The sequence below is a fragment of the Haemaphysalis longicornis genome, unplaced genomic scaffold (assembly GCF_048455015.1).
Source record: "Haemaphysalis longicornis isolate Haplotype H1 unplaced genomic scaffold, Haemaphysalis longicornis Haplotype H1 scaffold_9, whole genome shotgun sequence".
NCBI lineage: Eukaryota > Metazoa > Arthropoda > Arachnida > Ixodida > Ixodidae > Haemaphysalis > Haemaphysalis longicornis.
In genome coordinates this window covers 17,242,512-17,264,381 of record NW_027526460.1, presented here as the reverse complement: position 1 = coordinate 17,264,381, position 21,870 = coordinate 17,242,512, and the positions used below count along the sequence as shown (strand labels likewise).

General features: G+C 44.5%; 1 protein-coding gene across 1 annotated transcript in view; it reads left to right on the top strand.

Moving 5' to 3' along the window:
• LOC144152536 (uncharacterized) overlaps positions 1–21,870 on the top strand; it is an 80,801-nt gene that overhangs the window by 33,585 nt on the left and 25,346 nt on the right. The window contains exons 5-7 of the mRNA XM_077683831.1: positions 10,129–10,192; positions 10,295–10,371; positions 11,120–11,217. Of these exons, the coding sequence (XP_077539957.1) occupies positions 10,129–10,192; positions 10,295–10,371; positions 11,120–11,217 (239 nt within the window). The remainder of the gene's footprint in view (positions 1–10,128; positions 10,193–10,294; positions 10,372–11,119; positions 11,218–21,870) is intronic.

The window sequence follows — 21,870 nt, the reverse complement described above, 5'->3', positions numbered from 1 at the left end:
TACTGGCCAAGTGTTTCTTCGATAGTGCGCGCGTCTCTCAGTTTCACTTTTGTTATAAAAGAATAAGGGTCACTGAAATGAAGCCTGACCAAGCAAGTTCGTATTTAGTTCGGTATAGCCGATAATTCGCTATATATGTCTTCGTTATAACAAGGCGCAACTGTACTGCAAAAAAAGGGAACACACCCGCCGTGGTGGCTCAGTGCCTAAGGCGTTGCGCTGCTGAGCACGAGGTCGCGGGTCCGATTCCTGGCCCTGGCGGCCACTTTTCTGCTGGAGGCGAAAAGCAAAAACGCCCGTGTGTACGAGATTTCGGTGCACGGTAAAGATCCTCAGTGGGTCAAAATTAATCTGGAGCCCTCCACTACGGCGCGCCTCATCGCCTGCGTTGCGTCGGCGCGTTAAACCGTACAATCAAATCAAAAGGGAAAACATTTCATGAAATCGAAACTGAACCAAAGCATGTCGCGTGCGATTGCGCATCACTTTTCATAACGTTTGCAAGCTAAATTTCTTTTTCAATACACAGGCTTAGCTGATGTTTATTTTAAATTGGTGCTCTCACCCCAGGGTGCTGAGGTAAAAACTTTTGGGCAAGCCCCACAAATAACGTTTTACCTTTCATAATTGTGACGCCACAAATAGTTGTGCGAGAAAGTGTGAGAGGAGGTGTTATATACTTTAACCCCCCCCCCCCTCCCCCGCTTCCTTTCATTCACAAGTAACTGCTGTCACTGCGAGTGGTATATTGGTATTCATGGCGTTTTAACCTAACCACTTGCTGTTACGCTTGGGACCTGTTGTCAACATGGTCTCAACATGGCATTTACGAAGCATGTTTCTTATGGCATACAAACACTTCTATACCATTAACTGCACAAAAGACAAGGTCCTCGAGATTTTTAAGGCTCCCTACGTATGAGGTTGCGAAAGCAACACCTTTTATTTCAAGAAATGGGATCGTCTATGCCTAATAGTAGGCATCTCGGGATTGTTTCTTTCCTTCTGACGATGTCTTCATCATGAGAGGGAAACATGTTTGCCGTTTATTCTTTGTGTCGTAGCCGTAGCTGTGGTGTCGGCTGGTGGTGGTTGTAGCTACAGCTAGTGTCTATCTCTTTGTTCTCTTTGTTTGCCGTGAAAAATTTTGCGTTCCCTTGCATCCTTTGTTTGCGTCGTTTTCTTCTTCTATCCGTTCCTGACGGAGCGGCTTGGCCAATCATTTCCTTAGCCTTAAATATACGCTACTAGCTTAAGCATGCTTTACGTTGATACTTATGCTCAAATATCTCCTAGGTCTCAATACAGGTGTCTAACACATGTTAGAAATATATGCAGTAGTAGCTTATGCATGCCTTAGAGGTTTTAGAGATGTATTGAGACATAGGAGTAATTTGAGCATAAGTGCCAAAGGCGTTGTGAAGGTCACAACGCCTTTACAACACTTTTGGCACTTATGCTCAATTTACTCCTATGTCTCAATGCGTCTCTAACATGTTAGGAAGATATACGCTATTAGCGTAAACATACTTCCGTTGATGCGTATGCTCAAATTACTCCTAGAACTCTGTGCATGTTTTTAACACATGTTCGAAACATAATCGAAGGTCACAGTGCCTTCACTAGGTCCACCTGTCAGTTACCTAGAGAAAATATGATTATCCGTATTGCTAGAGATGCGGGTTCGACTCGCATCTCTTAGGGTATGCTATCCTTACGGTATCCCAGGGTATCCCAGGGTATCTTTTTGGGTTGATATTCCAGACCGAAACTTACCCAGATTTCTTTTATTTAGTTTTTTTCTTGCGCCCATTCGCAATTTATGGATCTAGCGCTTCCTCACGCCGACACCGTATTTACACGCAAGACGGCGCTTGAGATGAAAAGTCTGGGAAAAAGCAGTGTCTCAAAATGTATTTTGTAATGAACTAACCCCCTCACCCCTTTTTTTCTGCGTTCTGCAATGTACAGTCTGCCAATGACACGTTTTTGAAAATGAACGAGAGGCTCCTGTCCAGCAGGAAGTTTTTTTCCTCAAGTAAGCACGATACGGGATGCATTTACTGTCCGCCAGGGTTGTTGTGTGTGTTTTTGAAATCAAACCTTTCACGCAGGGTTTGGTATCGAGTCTGCTAACTACGTCGCGGGTAAAATTCGCCAGAAGATCAATGCACCGAGCTTATTTCGCCGGTTCGCATACAGAGACGGTAAATTGTGAAAAAGTTTCTTCCATGCCTTGCTCCTGGTCTAAACATAAGGTTGAACCAAAACAACCTGCTGATGTTTTCATCAACTTGCTTTTTCAGCGTTCAATGCCACCGTGGCGGGCATTGTAAGTAAAAATAAATACGCGCATTCGTTATGTTCATGTATGGGTTGAGATATTGTGGGTAGAAAAAGGAATTAAAAAGAAAGCGCCCCTGCCTCCACTACTGAGTATAATAGGCTTAATTAGATAGTAGAATAAATAAAAGGGAAAGGTGTTTTTAGCAGAAGGGGAAAGAGAAAAATGGCTGTGGCTCAGCTCTGCTAACCCTGGATATGCAAAGCGAAAGCTTGGCTTAGCCTGGTTCAGTCTTGGTTTCTCTTAGTGAACATTTATTTTAGCTGTAATCATTATACTATTCGTCCAAAGCCGCCTACCTTTGTCTACTATTGTGGTCCCGTTTCCGGCATTTTCCGAGCCTAACGGCTCACTGGGGCGATAGCTGCGGGGTGGTCAGACGCCGTTTGCCGACAGCGGCACAAACCTTTCAACTTCTGCGCAACGCCCAGAGAGACGGCCCGACCTCGCACTCATTCATGGGCACGCTCGCATGCACGCGGCGATTCACGCGGTCCGATGCGAAGCAGCTGCGGAGAGCCCATGGTTCAAGCATGCAGTGGTGAACGCGGCCGCTTTTTTTTAACACGAAAGTGTTTTATTCCCGGATACACGAAGATTTCGCTGACGTCTATCCGTCACGGAAGTGACGGCAGTACAACGAAGCATGACGATGATGATAATGATGATGATTGCTATTGGTTTCCTCTTTGAAGCGGGGCGATGACATGTCATCTTACCAAAAAGGACTAATATAACCATGTTTTACACTCTTGGTTTAATACGAGCGCTGCTTAGGGCAGGCACTAAAGTTTATTAGGCCCGAAATACTTTTTTTTCCCTGTTGCAGGTGGTAACTGTCCTATGCAATATTCCCCTCTCTGCTTTTCATCCACCAGCATTCTAATCTTCTTTTCGTCCCCTCGACAGCCTTGAAGTTAACTTCCTCTGTGATACCCTTAAATCCTAGGGCTTTTGGAAGCCCAATATTCCTTTCATGTACATTTGGATGGATACCCTCACATTCTAACACTATGTGCCGCATAGTTTCTGTTTCTTTTCCGCAGACCGTGCATACCCCATCATTTTTTATACTCTTACAAGTAGGCTGACTTTTAGAGAGGAATTTGGGATTTTGGAAAGCGTATAACCGTGATACCTTGCCTACGCCTTGCTTCACCGCTTTTTCGAAAGTAGGAGCTATGCGACGTTCTATGCCGAAACTTTCTGCTATCATTAATGATTATAAGCCTTCAATCAGTCAGTTCTCGGCACACAGAAGCTGCTTTTATTGATGTTCATATGTTTCTAAATAAAAACTTGACTTTGCTTCGATCGATCGCGTTGCGTCGGCGCGTTAAACCCTACAATCAACATCAAAAAATGAAACCAAGACTTTGCTTCGATCCGAACCCAGGGGCAACGAGCCGCAGGCGGTGACTATCTCCATTACACTATTTCGCCTTTAGTAATCTACAGCAGCTGTTGTGGAAAACCAGGTCATAGGGCCGAGACGGGCAGAGCATACGGCATGCATTCTCAGATAATGAATGAGAGCCTACTATTGTCCCTGAAGAAGAAATGTATGACAGCTGCATCTTACCGGTACTCACCTACGGGGCACAAACTTGGAGGCTCACTAAGAGGATTCAACTTAAATGAGGACGACTCAGCGGGCAATGGAGCGGCAGATGATAGGTGTAACATTAAGGGACAAGAAAAGAGCCGAGCGGGTGAGGGAACAAACGCGTGTTAAGGACATAGTAGTAGAAATTAAGAAGCAGAAATGGACGTGGCCAGGGCATGTAATGCGAAGGCGTGATAACCGTTGGCCATTAAGAGTAACAGAGTGGATCCCTAGAGAAGGCAAGAGTGCCAGGGGGCGGCAGAGGGTTAGATGAGCAGGTGAGATCAAGAAGTTTGCGGTAATGAATTGGTCGCTGTTAGCACAGAGCCGGGATAATTGGAGATTAATGGGAAAGGCTTTTCCCCTGCAGTGGGCGTAGAGATGATAATAATAATATTGATGATGATGATTATGATGATGATTATGGTGATGATGATGATAGCATGCGCGGTAATCGGGGGAGCTTCGTTTTTCACAACATACTCCCCGGCCCCAGAGTGAGTAAACTATTTGTTCAATCACTGTAATCCGTTTCACTGACAAGCTCATTTTCTAATTTCATGCAGCAATATTTTGTAACAGAGTAAAAATTCAGCGATGTCTGTAGCGTCGATAGCGATTCCGGTAGGCAGACTTGCATATGGATGCAGACTTGTAGTAGACAGCCAAGAGTGCCTGTTTGATAAAAGTACGTGTCAGGTAAGAGTGGACAATTTTCTTCAAGTTCACGTGAAGACGTTTATGATGATTCTTGTGCAGATCATGCCAGTTTGGTTCACTGTTATTTTATGGACTTGTGCGCTTGTAGAACAGGCCATTTGTGTGTCGATTCCGAGGGTGTGTCTGTTTGATGCGAGTAATCAAGGGCTTGGGAAGTCTCCTAAATTTTGCACCTTCATACATTTCAAAATCATTCACGCGCTTCCTCGGTTTAAGTGTCGAATGGGCCAAGCGCCTGGGAAAAGACCTGAATTGTGCCGACGGCTTTTGACGAGGGCAAAGGTCTTGGGGGTTATCGTTGAGGGCTGTCCTTGCGGTTGCACTGGGAGGGCTATGTGGAGGCTGAAGCGCGTCGATAATGTTAGTATGCCCGGGAATCGGGAGAGCTTCTTGTTTCACAAGATCAGCGCCCCTTGCGGATTTCCAGTTTTTTGACTTCAGGGTCTCCCATTAAAAATGCCATTGCTTTTGCCACTATTACAACATTCTAGTTCACTTTAGCCTCCCCTAGTAAACTGGTTCGCTCTCGCTCAACCGCACGCACACATGGCCCAGCCACCGCAGGATGATAAGGCGCAAGCGAAGTAGCCGTTGCACCCTCCTCTAGTCCCGTGGTACCGCAGAGGCAAAGCTCACAGTGTGGCTCAAAGCAAGCGAAACGATCAGAAAGGCGCAGATTGCGCGCCGGCGGCCCAAGGTCTTTCGCTCTATATGTAAGGAGCCACTCCACCGTGTGAAAATGGATCACCAGCGAAGCTGTCTCGCCCACTTCATAGAAGTAATGCATAATTTAGGCGAAAAGTATACAAGTATTTTACGTCTCTGGAGCTCTGACAGCTGTCATCCCCTATAGTGTTGCATCTCGGACACGATACATATATGCAACCACAGCCATAAATGTCGCCATGGTTGAACGCGGTTAAACCAAGTTTGTCGAACGAAAGTTCGGTTTTCTGGCGAGAGCGCACAGTGAAGGCGTGGACAATTGCACGGCAAGACAAACCACAGGCACTGTTCGGTGCAGTCACATCTGTAGGACCGAAGATGCAGTGAACTTTGATGCAGCCAGTGCCTCATTATAGCGTATGCTACACTGTCCGAGGTTGAGCAGTTTCGCGTAGACCCTGACGGGCCGTGATCCGCAACGCGTGGAGCATTGCATTGGATTGGATTGGATTGGATTAGATTGGATTGGAAATTCAGTCCTATTGGACTACAGGTGTGTAGAGAATTGGGTCTGCACATTCGCCATTCTGCGCATTCCAGAGGAGTGACGTCATAGCCGTAGCACACACTCTGGCGTCTGGACGTGCCCAGCTGTGCGCCTCCGTTGCGCAGTAGCCAAGTCTAACGCTGCGCCTGAGCTGCTTGATAGCTGTTTCGCGTGGCTCCTGGAGAGCCATGCTGCGCATGCGCGAGGAGCAGTGACAGCACTGTACTGGACTGGACTGGACTGGACTGGACTGGACTGGACTGGACTGGACTGGACTGGATTGGATTTCTGAACCTTAGCTCACGCTACGTATATCCTGCCATAGCTGAGCTAAGCCATTGCTAATTTTTTTAATCATTTTCTGATGGCACGTGCCCTACTCTTTTTCCCTGTTCTCCTATTCGCTCCCCTCCCTTCAGAACAAACTAGCAATTAGACGCTTTCACTGCGGAAACGCGCGAAGCGGTGCCTGATCTTGCCCTTCACCTCTCCTCATTCATGACCTCCTCTATGAACTCTTCCCGTTTGAAAACGAGCGATTAGACGAGGCGTTTCCTGGCTTTGCACCTGGAGTTATACGTTTCGCTTAAAATTGAAATTCCCTTGCCAAAAGTAGACTGCAGGTGTTATCTCTTCGGAACGATAAAGAAATAAATCGAGCCTTCGACGGACGCCCGTCTGGTCGGGAATGACATTGAAGTACATAATAAAGAAGACGCCGACAACAAGAGAAAATAAAACAATGACGCACAAACAAACACCAAATGTTCATTGAAAACATTTGGTGTTTTATAGTACCGTCAGCGCTTGTCTGGTACCCGGCAAAGTATTTTAGGGGCGAAGCTCCTTAAGTAATGGGTCTGTCCATCCCTTGTGTCTCGTGATACGTGACCGCCGCATGCTTTCGGAGATGTCGCAAAGTGGGCCGCGTTGCACGCTCAAGAATCGGCTGCAACCGGCAGCGCAAACCCGCAAACTCGGGAGCGCGAGCTTGTCTGTGTTCGCCAACGGAGGCGCGAGCGCACGTGCACTGCGAGGGGGAGATCACGCAAGAGATCACGCCACGAACGCAGGCAGTCGTTCTCGGAGATCGAACGAGACGCAAGGACCTTTGCTCGTTTCCTCTCGTCTTGTTCGGGCACAAGTTCGCCCTAAATAAAAGTTCTTTCTTTACCGTTGTGTCCCATCCTACGTGACAAATTGTGGTGGAGGTGCGGGGTAGTCCTCGATGGCGCGGGGTCTTTCACCAGGTCTGGGCCTGGGAGCATTGACTCCGGAAATAAAAGTTGATTTGTACAATGTACGCACACAGTCTTACGTCTTTCTTAATGATGTAATGGGCGAACTTTCACGGGAGAGTTACGGTTACCGATGATCTCCCCCTCTCGAGCTTCGCCCCACTTATCATCATTCATTCCGTGGATATGGCGTGATTTTTTTAGCTTCCATTTTTTCTCTCCATTTATTCGCTTCAAGCTGCCTTGCCTCTTTTTTGGTTACCTTGGCTGTATTGGATACTCCACTGTTCTTTCGTATTTCATCGTTAGCCTTCTAGTCTTCCTTAACCACTGCCTGTCCCCGCTTTTCGAGAATAGATACCTAAAAACCTTAGCTGCCCATCTTCCTTGATCCATTGCTCTGAATCTCATCTCAAAACATATTTTACTCTGTGCTTCTCGAACTTCAAACGACGCCCGGCCCATATCTCCCTGTACTGCTTCGTTAGTTGTTTTTCCAACCGCGCCTAAGACCAAACGGCGTACCGTTCTCTGTTCACTTCAAGGCCTGATAGAACGTCTGATTTTAAGCAGAGTACAGCATTCGCAAATGTGAGACCAAGAACAATTACTACTTTCCACATTCCTCTCACTACTTCGTATTTGTTATACCCCCACAGAGCTCTATGCTTCATTATAGCCGCGTTTCGCTTTCTCTTACCCTTAAATTGCTCCTCATGAGTTCTTAAGTAGTTATCCCCTTCTTTTATCCACACTCCCAAACATTTATATTCCTTCACTCTGGGTAATTCGCCTTGCTGGATAGACACTGCGTCAGTGTTAGCGTCATTGAAAGCCATTATTCCCGATTTTTCTGCGCTAAAATTTAACTCGAGGTCGGTGGCTTCCTGGCCGCTAATATTTATTAGCCATTGCACTCTTTAGTACTAAAGTTTGCTTCCCCGCAAGAATATTCGGTGTGTAGGGGTGCACCCTTTACAGGCCGCTTGATTTGTGGTACTGGCGTCACTTCCGTGACAGATATGACGTCAGCGAAATGATTGTGTAGCCGGGATTAAAACACTTTCGTACTACAAAATATGGCTTTTTACCAGCGTCGCTGGGCGATATCCTTGACATTGGTTTTCCGCGTTTGTATAAGTAACATATGTTAGCAAACACCAATAGGATAAATGAATCAGTGAAAGATTGATTTGTTCCGAAATGTGAAATCACCCCGATAGTGTTGGTTATGTCCAAAGACTAAAACTACTTTGGAGATATTCTTAAAGGCTACTCATATAAGCAAAAAGTACTTCGATAGGAGAACGGGTGACAGAAATAAACACGAATTTACGAAAACACAATTTCACCTTTTTTCTCGGGTAGGAGTGCAATTCCCGAAATCCCGCCTTAGTGAGCCCCTACGCTATGACGCAAATGTATTCGCAAAATTTCAGGTCTCTAGATGTACCAGTTTTGGTGGACGTTGATCAGTCGGTCGGTCGGTCCGTCAGTCAGTCAGTCAGTCAGTCGGTCGGTCGGTCGGTAGGTCGGTCGGTCGGTCGGTCGGTCGGTCGGTCGGTCGGTCCGTCCGTCGGTCCGTCCGTCCGTCCATCCGTCAGTCAGTGGCAGTCAGTGTCTGTCTGTCTGTCTGTCTGTCTGTCTGTCGCTCAGTCAGTCAGTCAGTCAGTCAGTCAGTCAGTCTGTCTGTCTGTCGCTCACTCAGTCAGTCAGTCGCTCACTCAGTCGCTCCCTCAGTCAGTCAGTCACTCACCCAGTCAGTCTTGTCTAGTATAGTCTTGTCTAGTCTAATCTAGTCTAGTCCAGTCCAGTCGGTCGGTCGGTCGGTCGGTCTGTCGGTCGGTTGGTCTGTCGGTCTGTCGGTCGGTCGGTCGGTCGGTTGGGCACTTCTTTTTGTAGGTATACGTTAAAAATTTGCCCATAAAAAGTTCCTTCAAATTATTGTAGCAGTAGCATTAAAAGAAAGACATCAAATTATCGGGATTTTTAAGAACTTTATACGAAGCGACTGATGGCGACAAAGGCAATGTCCTTCTCAATTTTAAAGGTAAAAACGCGAAACTAGTTTCATAGAGAAATTACTGGCCACAGAGCTAGATGCCCAGCACTGTCGAAACTGCTCATGCCTCGTTAGTAACTCGGATACGTCTATACCGACGACATCCAGTATTTACACAACTGACAAATAACAAGCTGGCTCATTACTTTCACTTACAGAACAAAAACGTCACATCTCTTAAACTTATAGTCGACAAAATAACGACTTCGGCAAGTATTTCATGCGTGTTCTTTCCCTATAGCATTTCTTTTGTCTCCGTTTTAAGTTTATGTAGTAGTTCTTTTGTACCTGAGCCCGCAAAAACTTGCGCTGTGTAGTTAGGGGTGGTACGCATTGCTTTTTACAAAGGGCATTGAAATTATTGGCTTGAACCCATCGCAGCGTCATCCTCCCGATATCGCATCCGTTTAATTATCGGGCTATCATACTTAGACAGAGCAACCCATGTAGCCTATTTTCCTCCTTAGTTATGGTCCACGAAGGAATAAAATAAAAATAGATAAAAGTTTGATAAAAGGCCGCTCTAGCAAACAATCCACGCAGCCACACAAAACATCGTAATAAAACCATAGTAGCAGTATTTGCAAACATTCAGCCGATTATATACTGCATTGTGACTTTAAATGTTGGCACTAAAAAATTAAAACGTGAAGGCTTGACCGTATAAGGTTGAGGTAGCACGGCGTTGTGAATTTTGTAAAGCACTTGTACAACTGGAAAAGGCGCTACAGTGACGTCGTCTTGAACCATTTTGTGGATAGTTTGTGGCTGGTAAATCGGGCTGCACCTTTTACTGCCCCAAGAAAAACCACCTGATGATACGAATGAACACTATTCCGCGCACTAAATACAATATAAACATGCTTGGGCAAAACCTGCTATAGTTTATACTACACAAGACTTTCGTATAGTGGGCCGTTCGATAGGTTCTTGTGTTTTTTTTAGTCCGCAGAATTCGCCGACGGAGTCATAAAAACCCTGATGGAATCAACAATTTACCAAAGATATGGTAAGCATAAAATAAATATTATCATTTTCTGTTCTCACCTGTTAGCGATAACAGTGTGAAGATAAGCATCGGAGGTCGCCTATGTTACCTCTCTGTGTTCAGGTATCATCCTTGCTGTCACCGACCTCCTGCAGCAGATAAGAGGCCAGCTGTTTGCCTTCACTTACGAAGTTAAACACGTAAGCCCTTCAACAGCACGATAGCGATGAAACCCCCTGAAGAAGTCACAAATCTTCTGTGCTTCAAAATGAACCTATTCTATGGCTACTACACCTCAGGCTTTTTTCGAGCACAGTTCGAACTTTGTTCGAGCACAGTTCGAGCAACATACATTTGAGGAAAAGGGATACTAGGATTCTAGCCTTGTTTATCGCAATTGTATGTGTGCGTATGTATGTATGTCCGTATGCATGCACGCATGTATGTATGCATGTATGCATGTATGTATGTATGTATGTATGTATGTATGTATGTATGTATGTATGTATGTATGTATGTATGTATGTATGTATGTATGTATGTATGTATGTATGTATGTATGAATGTATGTATGTATGTATGTATGTATGTATGTATGTATGTATGTATGTATGTATGTATGTATGTATGTATGTATGAATGTATGAATGTATGTATGTATGTAATTATGAGCATACTCATTGATGCGCATATTTATCAATAGTAGTTACCGCATTTCATTCAAATAATTCTGTTTGCAATCTTCCAAGGAACCAAATCTGCATGCTATCTCAAAATTGCCTCGAAAGCACTCAGTCAACGCAGGGAATGTATTCTTAACCATAAGGTAAACCTACCGATTGCGCTTGAGCGAACTGACTTTGGTTTCACTTTCTGTTTCAATCTTGCGAGTTCACTCGTTATGCTTTACATAAGCTTGAAACCAAGTGACGTACGTTTACAATCTAGGTTCAAGAAGGCGTCAAGTCTATGAGGACCATTCTCATCTCGAACAACACAAAGGCTTCGGAAAACCTCCTGGAACTCAAAGGAATCAAGAAGGTTTTGTGAGTATGAACTATAAAAAGAACTGGGACTGACACTGATGTAAACCTAGGACCCCGTCACGAACAATAAACGCCATAAAACAATACAAGACCATTCTGGCCACAAAAGAAGATCCAATACAACATTATCTCGCGCGAATTACTTGAAATAGTGCATTTGCAGGAAGTTTTCTACTAGATGAATTTCGGGCCACATTCTATGACGGGCACCTAAGTTTGTGAATTCAATGCTTGAGTACTTCTTACTACTTTCTGGGCAATGTGAAGAGAAACGTAACCACAGAAACGCCTTTCAGTATTTCCTGTGTTGGTACAGACATATCCGCCGAACAAACTTATATCTAGTTCATTAGTCTTACATTTTTGGTTAACAGGAAAGACATGGAAACTGCTTTATGAAATTATAATGTTCCCATGAAGCCGGAAGTTTTTCCAGGCACCGGCAGCGTAACTTATGGAAAACATTAAACATGTTTCGCTTCAATATCCGTGAAAGAAACCATTTCTAATCCAAATTCTCTGAGCTTTCTTGTTCACAGTCAGTATGTTTGGGATAAACACATTGTTCCCACGGTAACATACCTTTAAAACTTTCTTCCTTTCATAATACGCATGTGTGGTTCAACGACAACCACTTTCTGTCACGGGGGATTCGCTTTCTACTCGGCTCGTCATTTGGATTGACGGGGGGGGGGGGGCTGAGAAAGCAGCTCATACAGCACATGGGGTTGAATGGTGAATGAATTGTGGAGTATATATTTGTTTGCCTTTTTCAGGGATACTAAAACTTGGCCCCACGCCGTGTTCCTCGCATAAAGGGTTGTTTGGGTCCTTTAGTATGACAGTCATTTATATTTAATTTACGCTACTGTTTCAACTCAGTTTTCGGCTTATATTGAAATAAATAAACCAAGAACTTACCGAATGATTGTTTTTACCCAGCAGCTATAGAAGACCTGGCAACGGCGCGGTCAGTTTAGCGATAAAGAATTCGGTATTGAGAATCTCTAGGCTTGGGCAAGCAGCCACAAAACCCAACCAGCACCTGCTTACGCTTACCACTAGCACTTTGTCGAGCAGGGGCCGCCTAAATGTTCTACCAAAAGAGCTCGCTGGCGTTAAATGAAATACCATAGGATTAAGAAAGGATGAAGAACGGGTGTTTATATCTTTGCGCGTAAATAGCAGGTACAGTCATGGACAAATGTAACGGGAACACGGAAATATGAAGCAGAACACACAAATAGCGCGATTTCTTTCTATGCAAGTCAGAATGATGCATGGCTTAGTTACAAGAATAAAGTTGGAAAATGTGGTTTTCAAAATATACCAATAGCGCGCCATTATAGGACCTCAACGAATAGTGTTTTTCAATTGTACGGGATTTGGTTCCTATTTCTGTGTACATGACTGTACATCCGGTTCTACTGAAGGCTCAAACAAAGAAAGATGCTAGGAGTAGATTTCTAGTTGTCGCAAAGAGATAAGAGGCGATCTCACGTTTAATGCCGCAACTATTCATATCTAGCTAGACAAGAGGTACAAGTTAAAGATACTACAAGCCTATGCGCGAATCCTTAGCTAAGATGAGGAGGTTGTTGCAGTTTAAGGTAGTATCGAAAATGAATAAGGCAAAAGCTAAGTACACGAGAGTGATGGGATGCTTTTATCCAAAACCCGAAAAGAAATGCAGTGGTGAACTTTGAAACAGTGGTCGGAAGGATAGGACAAACTTACACATCTAAAAATACGCATCTTTAGCATCCTCTCCTGAAAACAAAGACAAGAATAAAAAAAAACCCTCGAAAAGAGATAACAGAAACCCGCATAAAAGTCATGGAAACGGACAAACCGCGCAACGCGCTGAATTTCAACAAAAAGGTCGAATGTGGAGTAGTTAGCACTTTTATTCTGTATATTAGCTTAAACAGAGGTAATTAGTCAAACGGTATTTCTGAAAACAAGAGAAAAATAAAAGTAAAGAAATAATGAATAAAACCCAATAAAGAATAAAGAATAAAAAATAAAGAAATAAAACCCAAAAATATGCATAATATACATCATCCCTGAAAAACGAATACCAAAATAATGAGTCGCGACTTGAACGGCGTAGACAGGAGTAAGAAACTGTGAAAACGAATTAACTGTACAACGTGCTGTATTTGTTCAAAAATGCGTAATTGGGAGATCTCACACATTTTTATGACAACATTGTAAATCAATTTAATTGGTCGAAGGGAAGAAAAATACAAAATATAACTATAACATTGAACTAACAGTATTAAACACACATCTTTTTCACAAAACTAATACGAAACAGGAAGAAACCTTCACAAAACGAAACAAACATGAGTAAAAAATTGTGAAAAAGCCAATTTTTTTTCACTGTGAAAAATGACAAAAATACAAAATTGGCCGAATTATGGCATTACATCGCTGTTATAGCGTAAATGTATATTATTGGCGAAAATAAAAAAGGAAAACTATAAAACTGTGATTTATTACTCTATCATAGGAATCAGTAAAACACGAAAGTGAGATGTGCAGCGAAATCTGCAGCTGAGCATGATTTACAGGTTGGCGGCTGTCTCGTGGGTGGGCTTGGCTTGCGACGTCCTGCTGGCGGGTCGCTTCGGTAGATGTGTACTGGCGTCATTTCTGTACCGGCTATGACGTCAGCGAAATCTTGGTTTATGGCGGCATAAAACACTTTGGTGTTGAAATAAAAAATCATGAAAACGAACAACCCTAAGTATAACCTACTTGTTAGTACTATTGCTTCCCCGCGAGGAGACCCTGTGTGCAGGGGTGCACCCTTTACAGGCCACTTGCTTCGTTGTACTGGCGTCACTTCCGTGACGGATATGACGTCCGCGAAATCTTCATGTATCCGGGAATAAAATACTTTCGTGTTAAAATAAAACAACCAGACCTGTTTATCAGCTCATATCCTTATTTGACTTAAAAACAGGCCCAGTGAAGACCAGCAGCGTAAAAATTCGGCGCAGTATGATTTCTGCAAGTTTTTTTTTAAATGTGGCACGAGGGTCCTTTCTTGTATCACGAAACTTGCGCTAAATAGACATACAGACAGACGAAGGAAGACGGACGATGCGCAACTGCACTCTTTACCTTCTGCGGTTTAAGCTTCGCTGGGATGAAGTTCTTGTGCACCGCTGCCATCGCCTTTTCCGAGAGAACATCCCCTTCGGCACAACCACAAACCCACCCTCTTTGTCCGCATTCATAAGCTGCAGCTCGTTGTTCCGGAAGTGCTCAACCACCATGCCCATGGACGGCTGGCGGCGTGAATATTTGCTCGTACCGGTCTGCAGCAGGGCATCCACTCCTTCCAAGAGGCACCACTCATGATCCTCTCGCTCAGCTTTCCCAACTTGCCCAACAGCACATTATACTGAAGTCCTTTCTTGCTTCTGTTACTAATACGCAGGCTTCATCCGACGAGGCTGTGGCCTCACGAGCGTGAGAAATACAATTGCTTCCTTCATTCACTCCGTTCCGTAAGCGCCTATTGTTTACCGGAAAAGCAAGCCCCGTGTTGCTAGCAGCGATGCTAGATACGTGTGTGCCTCCAATTCTCTTGTCAGTAAAAAGGAACGCAGATGAAAAAAATGGATTGAAGACAATTTCTCGAGGATCTCATTTCAGGGGTGTTCAGGATGGATCACTCAAATATCGCGGGTTAATTCAGCTCTCGCCTGCAATATTAGTGCAGCTAATGGGAGTATTGTGTTTTCTCTCCTTTGACGGACTGTCCCCAAGGACGGGCTCTATTATCATACTCATCACGTTCGTGGCGGTCACGGTGGGTGGCATGGTGATTGGCTTTACGATGGGCTTTGCCAACCACTACGGCCATGCATCGCCGCTCCAACGAAACAAATTATCGAACGTGGCCGGATACATTCTCGTCCTGTAAGTATACGCAGTCTTGCTTCTTTGACCTGTGTGCGCTGTAGCAGGCGTAGTGAGTCACTGGAGCCTCGAAAATTGTACCCCGCTGCAGTCTCGTTATAGTCTCGGCGAAACAGCAAACAGGACAAGATAAGATTTGAAGTGGAGTTTTACTGAAGAATAAAGATGCAGGAAAGGGAAATAACATTATTACATGACGAGATCCCCGAGTAAGAACTGTGTGTGTGTGTAGAGGGGGGATGGGGGGGGGGGCAGACAACGTTTGCTAAAGAAAAGATTTTACACAACTTAGTAGTTCTGAACGCAAAGGAATGACAGCAGTTCATTTAGTACTGTAAATACAGCCTTTTAAGAAGCTTTGCCAAACCAAATTGTTCTGTTTGAATTAGAATTATCCATGCGTTTGGATTATTCAGGTTCGATTTAACGAGCGTTCATTGTATGTGTAATACTAGCGCTACAACCCGCGGGAAGCGTTGAGAGGTATAAAATCCAGCGGTGTCATATGAGCCCTCCGCCTTCAAAATGCTCAGCTGAAAACATGCGAATGCCCGGAAGCAGCACGTCGTATATTACCATAGCAATTTTTGCGCAGTTCGCCGTGCACTTGTGAGCAAGCTTACAGTGTTGCTGCGCAAATTGTCGTTGGGGAAAATTGGTCCACGATTGTAGGAGGCTTAGTACAGTGGAAACAAATACAGTGACCGCCATGACGGGTCTGTCACAGCCCTCTTCTCCGGTAGGCTAAGAATCGGGATACTATAAACATACACACCGCTGTTCACACTGATTTCAAAGCAGATATAATTCTGTGCCGTTTTTCTATGACTTGCTCTCTGCACCTCACTTTAGGAAGGTTTCTCTACTTAGACTGATCAGCTATTAACCGAAAAATAAACATTTGAACGCGTAGTCGGATGCTTGCGTGGATAGCTGGACTGCCAGGCTTGTACTGCAGTTTGGTACGCCCAACTGAACGAAACGGTGAACAGGTGGTGGTTTGTACGGAATAAACGAGGTATTTCGCTTTTTCAAATCTGTACGATGGGGTTTGACCCACAGACGTCGCCTCACCTTTTTTAGGGGCTTATGTTTCAGTATGAAACGTAGTTGTTTTCTCTGGTGTTGTTGAGAAATATTGGCTTGTAGAACGTTACCAACCGTGGCTAGGCCAAGTCGATATATCAGGCGTTTCTTTTTTTTTTTTTTTTTTAATGAGCCAGATCCAGAAACCGAAACCCTGACAAATAAAAATGAAGTGACAAAAAAAACAAAAAAAACTCAGCACCTTTTCCCTAAGAAAGGGGCGGCTAGAAAATAGTTGAGATAGAGCCCTGAAAACGTATACGCAGATCGTAATCGTAGTTCGTATCGAAAATCAACCAGATCCTGCTGTTTCATAGATCAAACCGAGCCAAATCTATTTGCCCAATGCGAGTTTGCTTTGGCTTAAGTGTTCAGACTGTTTCCCAGATGTTGTCGGAAGTTTATTTTTTTCTTGCGTTTCGGATCTGGCTTATTATGAATTCCGACGGAAATTAAGAGATCAGCGAAAGATCTCTCCCCAGATGTCAACGACGAAGTGAACAGAAAAAGTGAACGAAATGAAACAGAGATGCGAAACAATACTTTCATTTCGTCTCCTCCGTTCCATATTTTTTAACTCCCATATGTACCATTTGAGTAGTTAACTAAATAGAATAGCCGCCGCTTACCAGCCCTGGCAAACTCCCCCCCACCCCCATTCTGAGATTATGAACCACTCCATGAGGAGAGAGAGAGAGAACGCCCTAATGAAAGCTGAAGAGGTCAGCCCCACTAACGGTAGGGCTTGCTACTCCAGATGGGGTGAATACAGTGAGGTGTCAGCGAAAAATAGAGAGATGAAGGAAAGGAAAGAAAGAAAGAGGAGGAAGAGGGGAAATGCACACATATACAAAATGTATATGCTCGGAGGGTTCACAGGAACTCTTCAGGTGAAGAAGAAGATATGAGCAGCCTTCTTTTGAAGCGTTTTGGAAATTCATGGCAAAGAAATGAAGAGCTTGCTTACTTCGTCCGTGCATTGAGGAGTGCCCAGGATAATTATCCGAGGGAAGAATTCGAAAAGAGCAGCTAATGGTGCCAAGAGGGCTCCCCAGCTCTCCATGTATAGTTCTACTGTTTCTGAGGCCCTGTGGCATATTTTTAACGCCGTTTCCACCAAAACTCAATCGCACAATGCTTGAAAGTCAATTCAAACAAAGTTTTATAGGAATACAGCCTCAACCTGAGTGTTTGAATTCGATATGAGCCAAATCCAAACTTACCGCCTCAATGCTGCTCAAATTCACAGCATAATTTTTAATTAGTTGTGGCCATAAACTTCTCCTAGCTGACATGTAAAATATATCCATCGTCTCCAGCCTATCCACGCCCACTGCAGGGCAAAGGCGTCTCCCATTAATATCCAATTTCTCCGGTCCTGTGCTGACTGCGACCAATTTATCCGCGCAAACTTCTTGATCTCATCTGCCCTTCTAACTTTCTGCGGCCCCCCGCAACGCTTGCCTTCTCTAGGGATAATATATCATATAACGTAAAATATATCATATAACAGCTTTGACGGCGCTGCATTTAGGTCCGGTAACAAGCTTCCGTTTGTTTCTCAAATTCGCGTTAGGTGGATCTGACTCAATTTGAAAAAAAAAAAGGACGCCTCATATACCTCTTGCTCATAAATACTGCTGTTTAATGATATATTTTTTTCCTGCAAGTGCGCGAATCCTGTGAACTCATTCTCTACATCAAATCGACACCAAAACCAGGCAGGAAAGAAAGCGGCCCGGGTTTGCCAAGCAATGCTCCGTGTACATAACAATAAAGTGAAGACAGTCGTCTTGTTAGTTTGGCGACTGGTAATTTGGCGATGTGTAGTGTTGAGCCAACAAGCATGTGTTCCGTCATTGCTGAGGTCGTGCGTCTTTCCCCCTTTTTCCCGTCGTCAGAACAAGCCACCTCATGGTGTTCGGCAGTTCTCTGGTGTTGTTTCTCGCGGGAGGGTTTATGCTCATGGGATGTATAGGCGACATCTACCTGTGCCGCGTACAGCGAGTCAACTATTACGAGGACACCGACCAACTAAAGGACCTGGTGAGCATCCCGTAACTTTAGCACGACTGCCTTTTGAAAGAATCTGTACTTCAGCACGCACCCGCAATGCGTACCCAGAAGCGCGAAATCGATGTTTTTGAAGCTGTAATGATGCATGAGCTCATAGAATTATACTCGTAGCGCTCGAATTGAGACGGGGGGCTGCTAACCAATAGTGTGGTTTCTTCAAAATATCGGGAATGCTTCAGAAAGCTTAACATAGTGTTTATATTGTAATTAACAAAAGCTTGCTTAGGGGCTAGTTCGTATATCCTTGAATTCAATATTAACCTGCGCTGCATATTTGGACGAGGATGCATATTTGGGTCCGTGTTTTCCGCAGCCGACTGCGCAAAATTCGGATGCAAAGCGAAGCTGAAGCAAGCAAATGTACCATAATGCTCAAAAGACCGAAGGGTTCGGGAAGTGATTGAGGCCTTCAGTATGATGTCTCTGGAATCTGACAAATGTATTAGCATGCCCTCAATAGCCTTCACGGAAAAGGAGATAAAAATGACGAAGAAAGAAACGACCAACGGCGCACAAGCGCACGCGCACGAAAACATCATGTTTAATTTATGAATGTACACTAACCATCCATGCTTATAAATAACCATACGGGTTTCAATAAACCAGTTGCTAGTTTGTGCACCATGGTTTGTGTTTGTCTTTTCGCTAACCCTGTCCCTCGTTCAAATATGCAGTGCCCGTAATATTGAATTTATAGTGTTGAGTACTTATTTACTAAATTCCAGACCCTGAATTGCAGTAAAATCAAAATAAATAAATAAATAAATAAATAAATAAATAAATAAATAAATAAATAAATAAATAAATAAATAAATAAATAAATAAATAAATAAATAAATAAATAAATAAATAAATAAATAAATAAATAAATAAATAAATAAATAAATAAATAAATAAATAAATAAATAAATAAATAAATGATATAATTAACCTTATTTCTCTCTTTTCAGACGATATCTCTATTGATGAATGCAACTTCGAACCGTCACTTCGTGCAGAAACTCCTCAAATACAGCAAAGTTGATCGGTGCGCACTATTCGTACTTGTTTCAAATTCCCCGCGCAAAATCGTGAAGTTTAAAACATGGTAACACGATGCTGAGTACCATGCTGTTGATCTTCTTTTTAGCTATTTTCGCCACTAATCATACACTATGAAGGCTACAAAGCAGGCCTACCGGCTCCAGTCACCGTGTTAATTTCCAGGGACCGGATTCTCGTAGTTTTCTACTTTTACGAAGTATAAGCCTTTTCTTTAATCCTTGTTACGTGCACCTGTCCTTGGGTAATTTAGTGAAATTGGCGATTGCCGCGTGATTTTGGGGAACATGATTGAGAACCACCAGGTGGCAAAGCTCCCCGCTTCCGGTCCATTTATTATACTTCAAGTCAGTAATCCCAGATAATAATATATCGAAGTGGAAGTATTGTAGAACCATACTTCGCGCCTATTCAGAAAATACGCAGAATAACAGTACGCGCTGGACACAATATTCGGCATTTGGTGCGAATAACATTGACATAAGAAAAAGGATATATCCTGCCCACACCAATCTCGCAGTGCGAACGTTGTTTTGTTATAACGTGAAAGAAGTGAAAAAAAAAAGCAGAGGTCTAAATAAAAAAAAAATCACGCACTCGTCTGTCTAACGATGACGATGGCTGAACGCGAAGCTTTGTCGTGGTGGATTCTTTGGTTGGCCACTCCCACACTCCGAGTATGTGGTAATCTGAAAGTACGCGCCACTTTTCTAGAATACCCACAGCAACTCTCGGGTGTGCACTCCGTAGGCCTAACGACTGGTTTTGGGGTGTACGGCATGAATCGGTACCTGCTGCCTGCAGTTTGCTCCGCCATGTCAAAAAGAAGCAGTCAGGTAGACGCTGGCTTCGTAATGCCAGGGACGCAGTTCGATACCGGCCACGGGAGGCGTTTTTGTAGCGTCAGCTACACTGGCCGAGGTTGAGCAGTTTCGTGGCTAAGGCGTTGCGCTGCTGAGCACGAGGTCGCGGGTTCGATTCCACGCCGCGGCGGTCGCTTTTCTGGTGGAGGCGAAAAGCAAAAACGCCCGTGTGTACGAGATTTCGGCGCACGTTAAAGATCCCCAGCGGGTCCAAATTAGTGTCACTAGATAAGGTATAAGAGTAGCGGCACTCATGCACGCAAGTCAGCAACGGCGGCCATTTTGGTGTCGATCAGTGTTGAGAGATTGCCCCTTCTACGGCATCGCCGCTAACTTCTACCGGGGCTTAACAACACTGCTGAAGATACAGAAAAACGGCATCTTCGTAAGCAGTTCAGCTGCTGAAATGCTGCTACACGCGTTATCTTTGATTCGTGTTCGGAACAACGTTAGTCGCGCGCAGCCGCAGAGCAGGGAGGGCAAGCGAAGTCTTCCACAGGTTACCGACTGAAAATGCACAAGCAACAAAATGGCAGCGCCCATGAACCGTCGCCGTGTAAACAAGTATCACGTGATTCGAACACACCAATGATCATGACGGCGGCACGGAACAATGGGAGAAAAGAGTGCCGATACTCTGTAACCTTATCTAGTGACACTAGTCAAAATTAATCCGGAGCCCTCCACTACGGCGCGCCTCATCACCTGCGTTGGGCGCGTTAAACCCTACAACCATCATCAACTAGCTTGAGCAGTTAAGCCTGGCTCTTGGAGAGCCGTGCTGCGCATGCGCGAGGAGCGGTGACGTCACACGGCGCACAGCTGGCGCGCCGGAGCCGCCGCCGCCGCGCGCTCCGCCACCGCCCCGCGCGCCTTGCTGGTCTGCGCGTTCCCGAGGAGTGACGTCATAGCCGCGGCCGGCGCACTGGTGACGGCGCGTGGCCAGCTGTGCGCCTCCGTTGCGCAGTAGCCAAGTCTGATGCTGCGCCGAACAGCCGAGCCGTTTTTGTGGCAATAGAGAAGCAACCAGACGTTGAGCAAAAATAAATATACATTTCATTTCATTTCATTTATTTACTTTCAGGGCCCGAGGGCATTACAGAAAGGAGTGGGGTTTGAGAACAAAAAAATGTGCAAACAATACATTCAAAGCACTTCTTGTTGGGTGATGATTTTGAAGTTATTTACGTCCGTGATGGAGGTGATGGCGGCGGGACATTATGCGTGGCACATAATGCGTGGCACGTAATGCGTATACCGTGTGTGTGTGTCATTGAAGGAGCAGTAAGCATGATAATCAATCTAATCATATGATAACCAAGCTAATCCTAGACAACCAGGAAAGCTAAGAATAACCGGCTAAACCTTAGCTCACGCTACGTATACCCTGGCATAGCCGAGCTAAGCCACTGCTAATTTTTTTTTCTTTCGCTTCACCAACGATCATACATCCTCATCGTCAGAGAAAGTTGGCTTTCCTACTCCTACAGGGCGTACTGGCGTACAACAGCATCAGTGAGGGCGCTAAAGCCGCACTTTAAAAGACTAATTTTCGTAAAAACCTCCAGAAACAGAACAAAGTGAGACTGATAAACAGAGGAGAAGTAAAAAAAAACATCTGCAAAATGTTCCATCCCCCCCCCCTATCTCT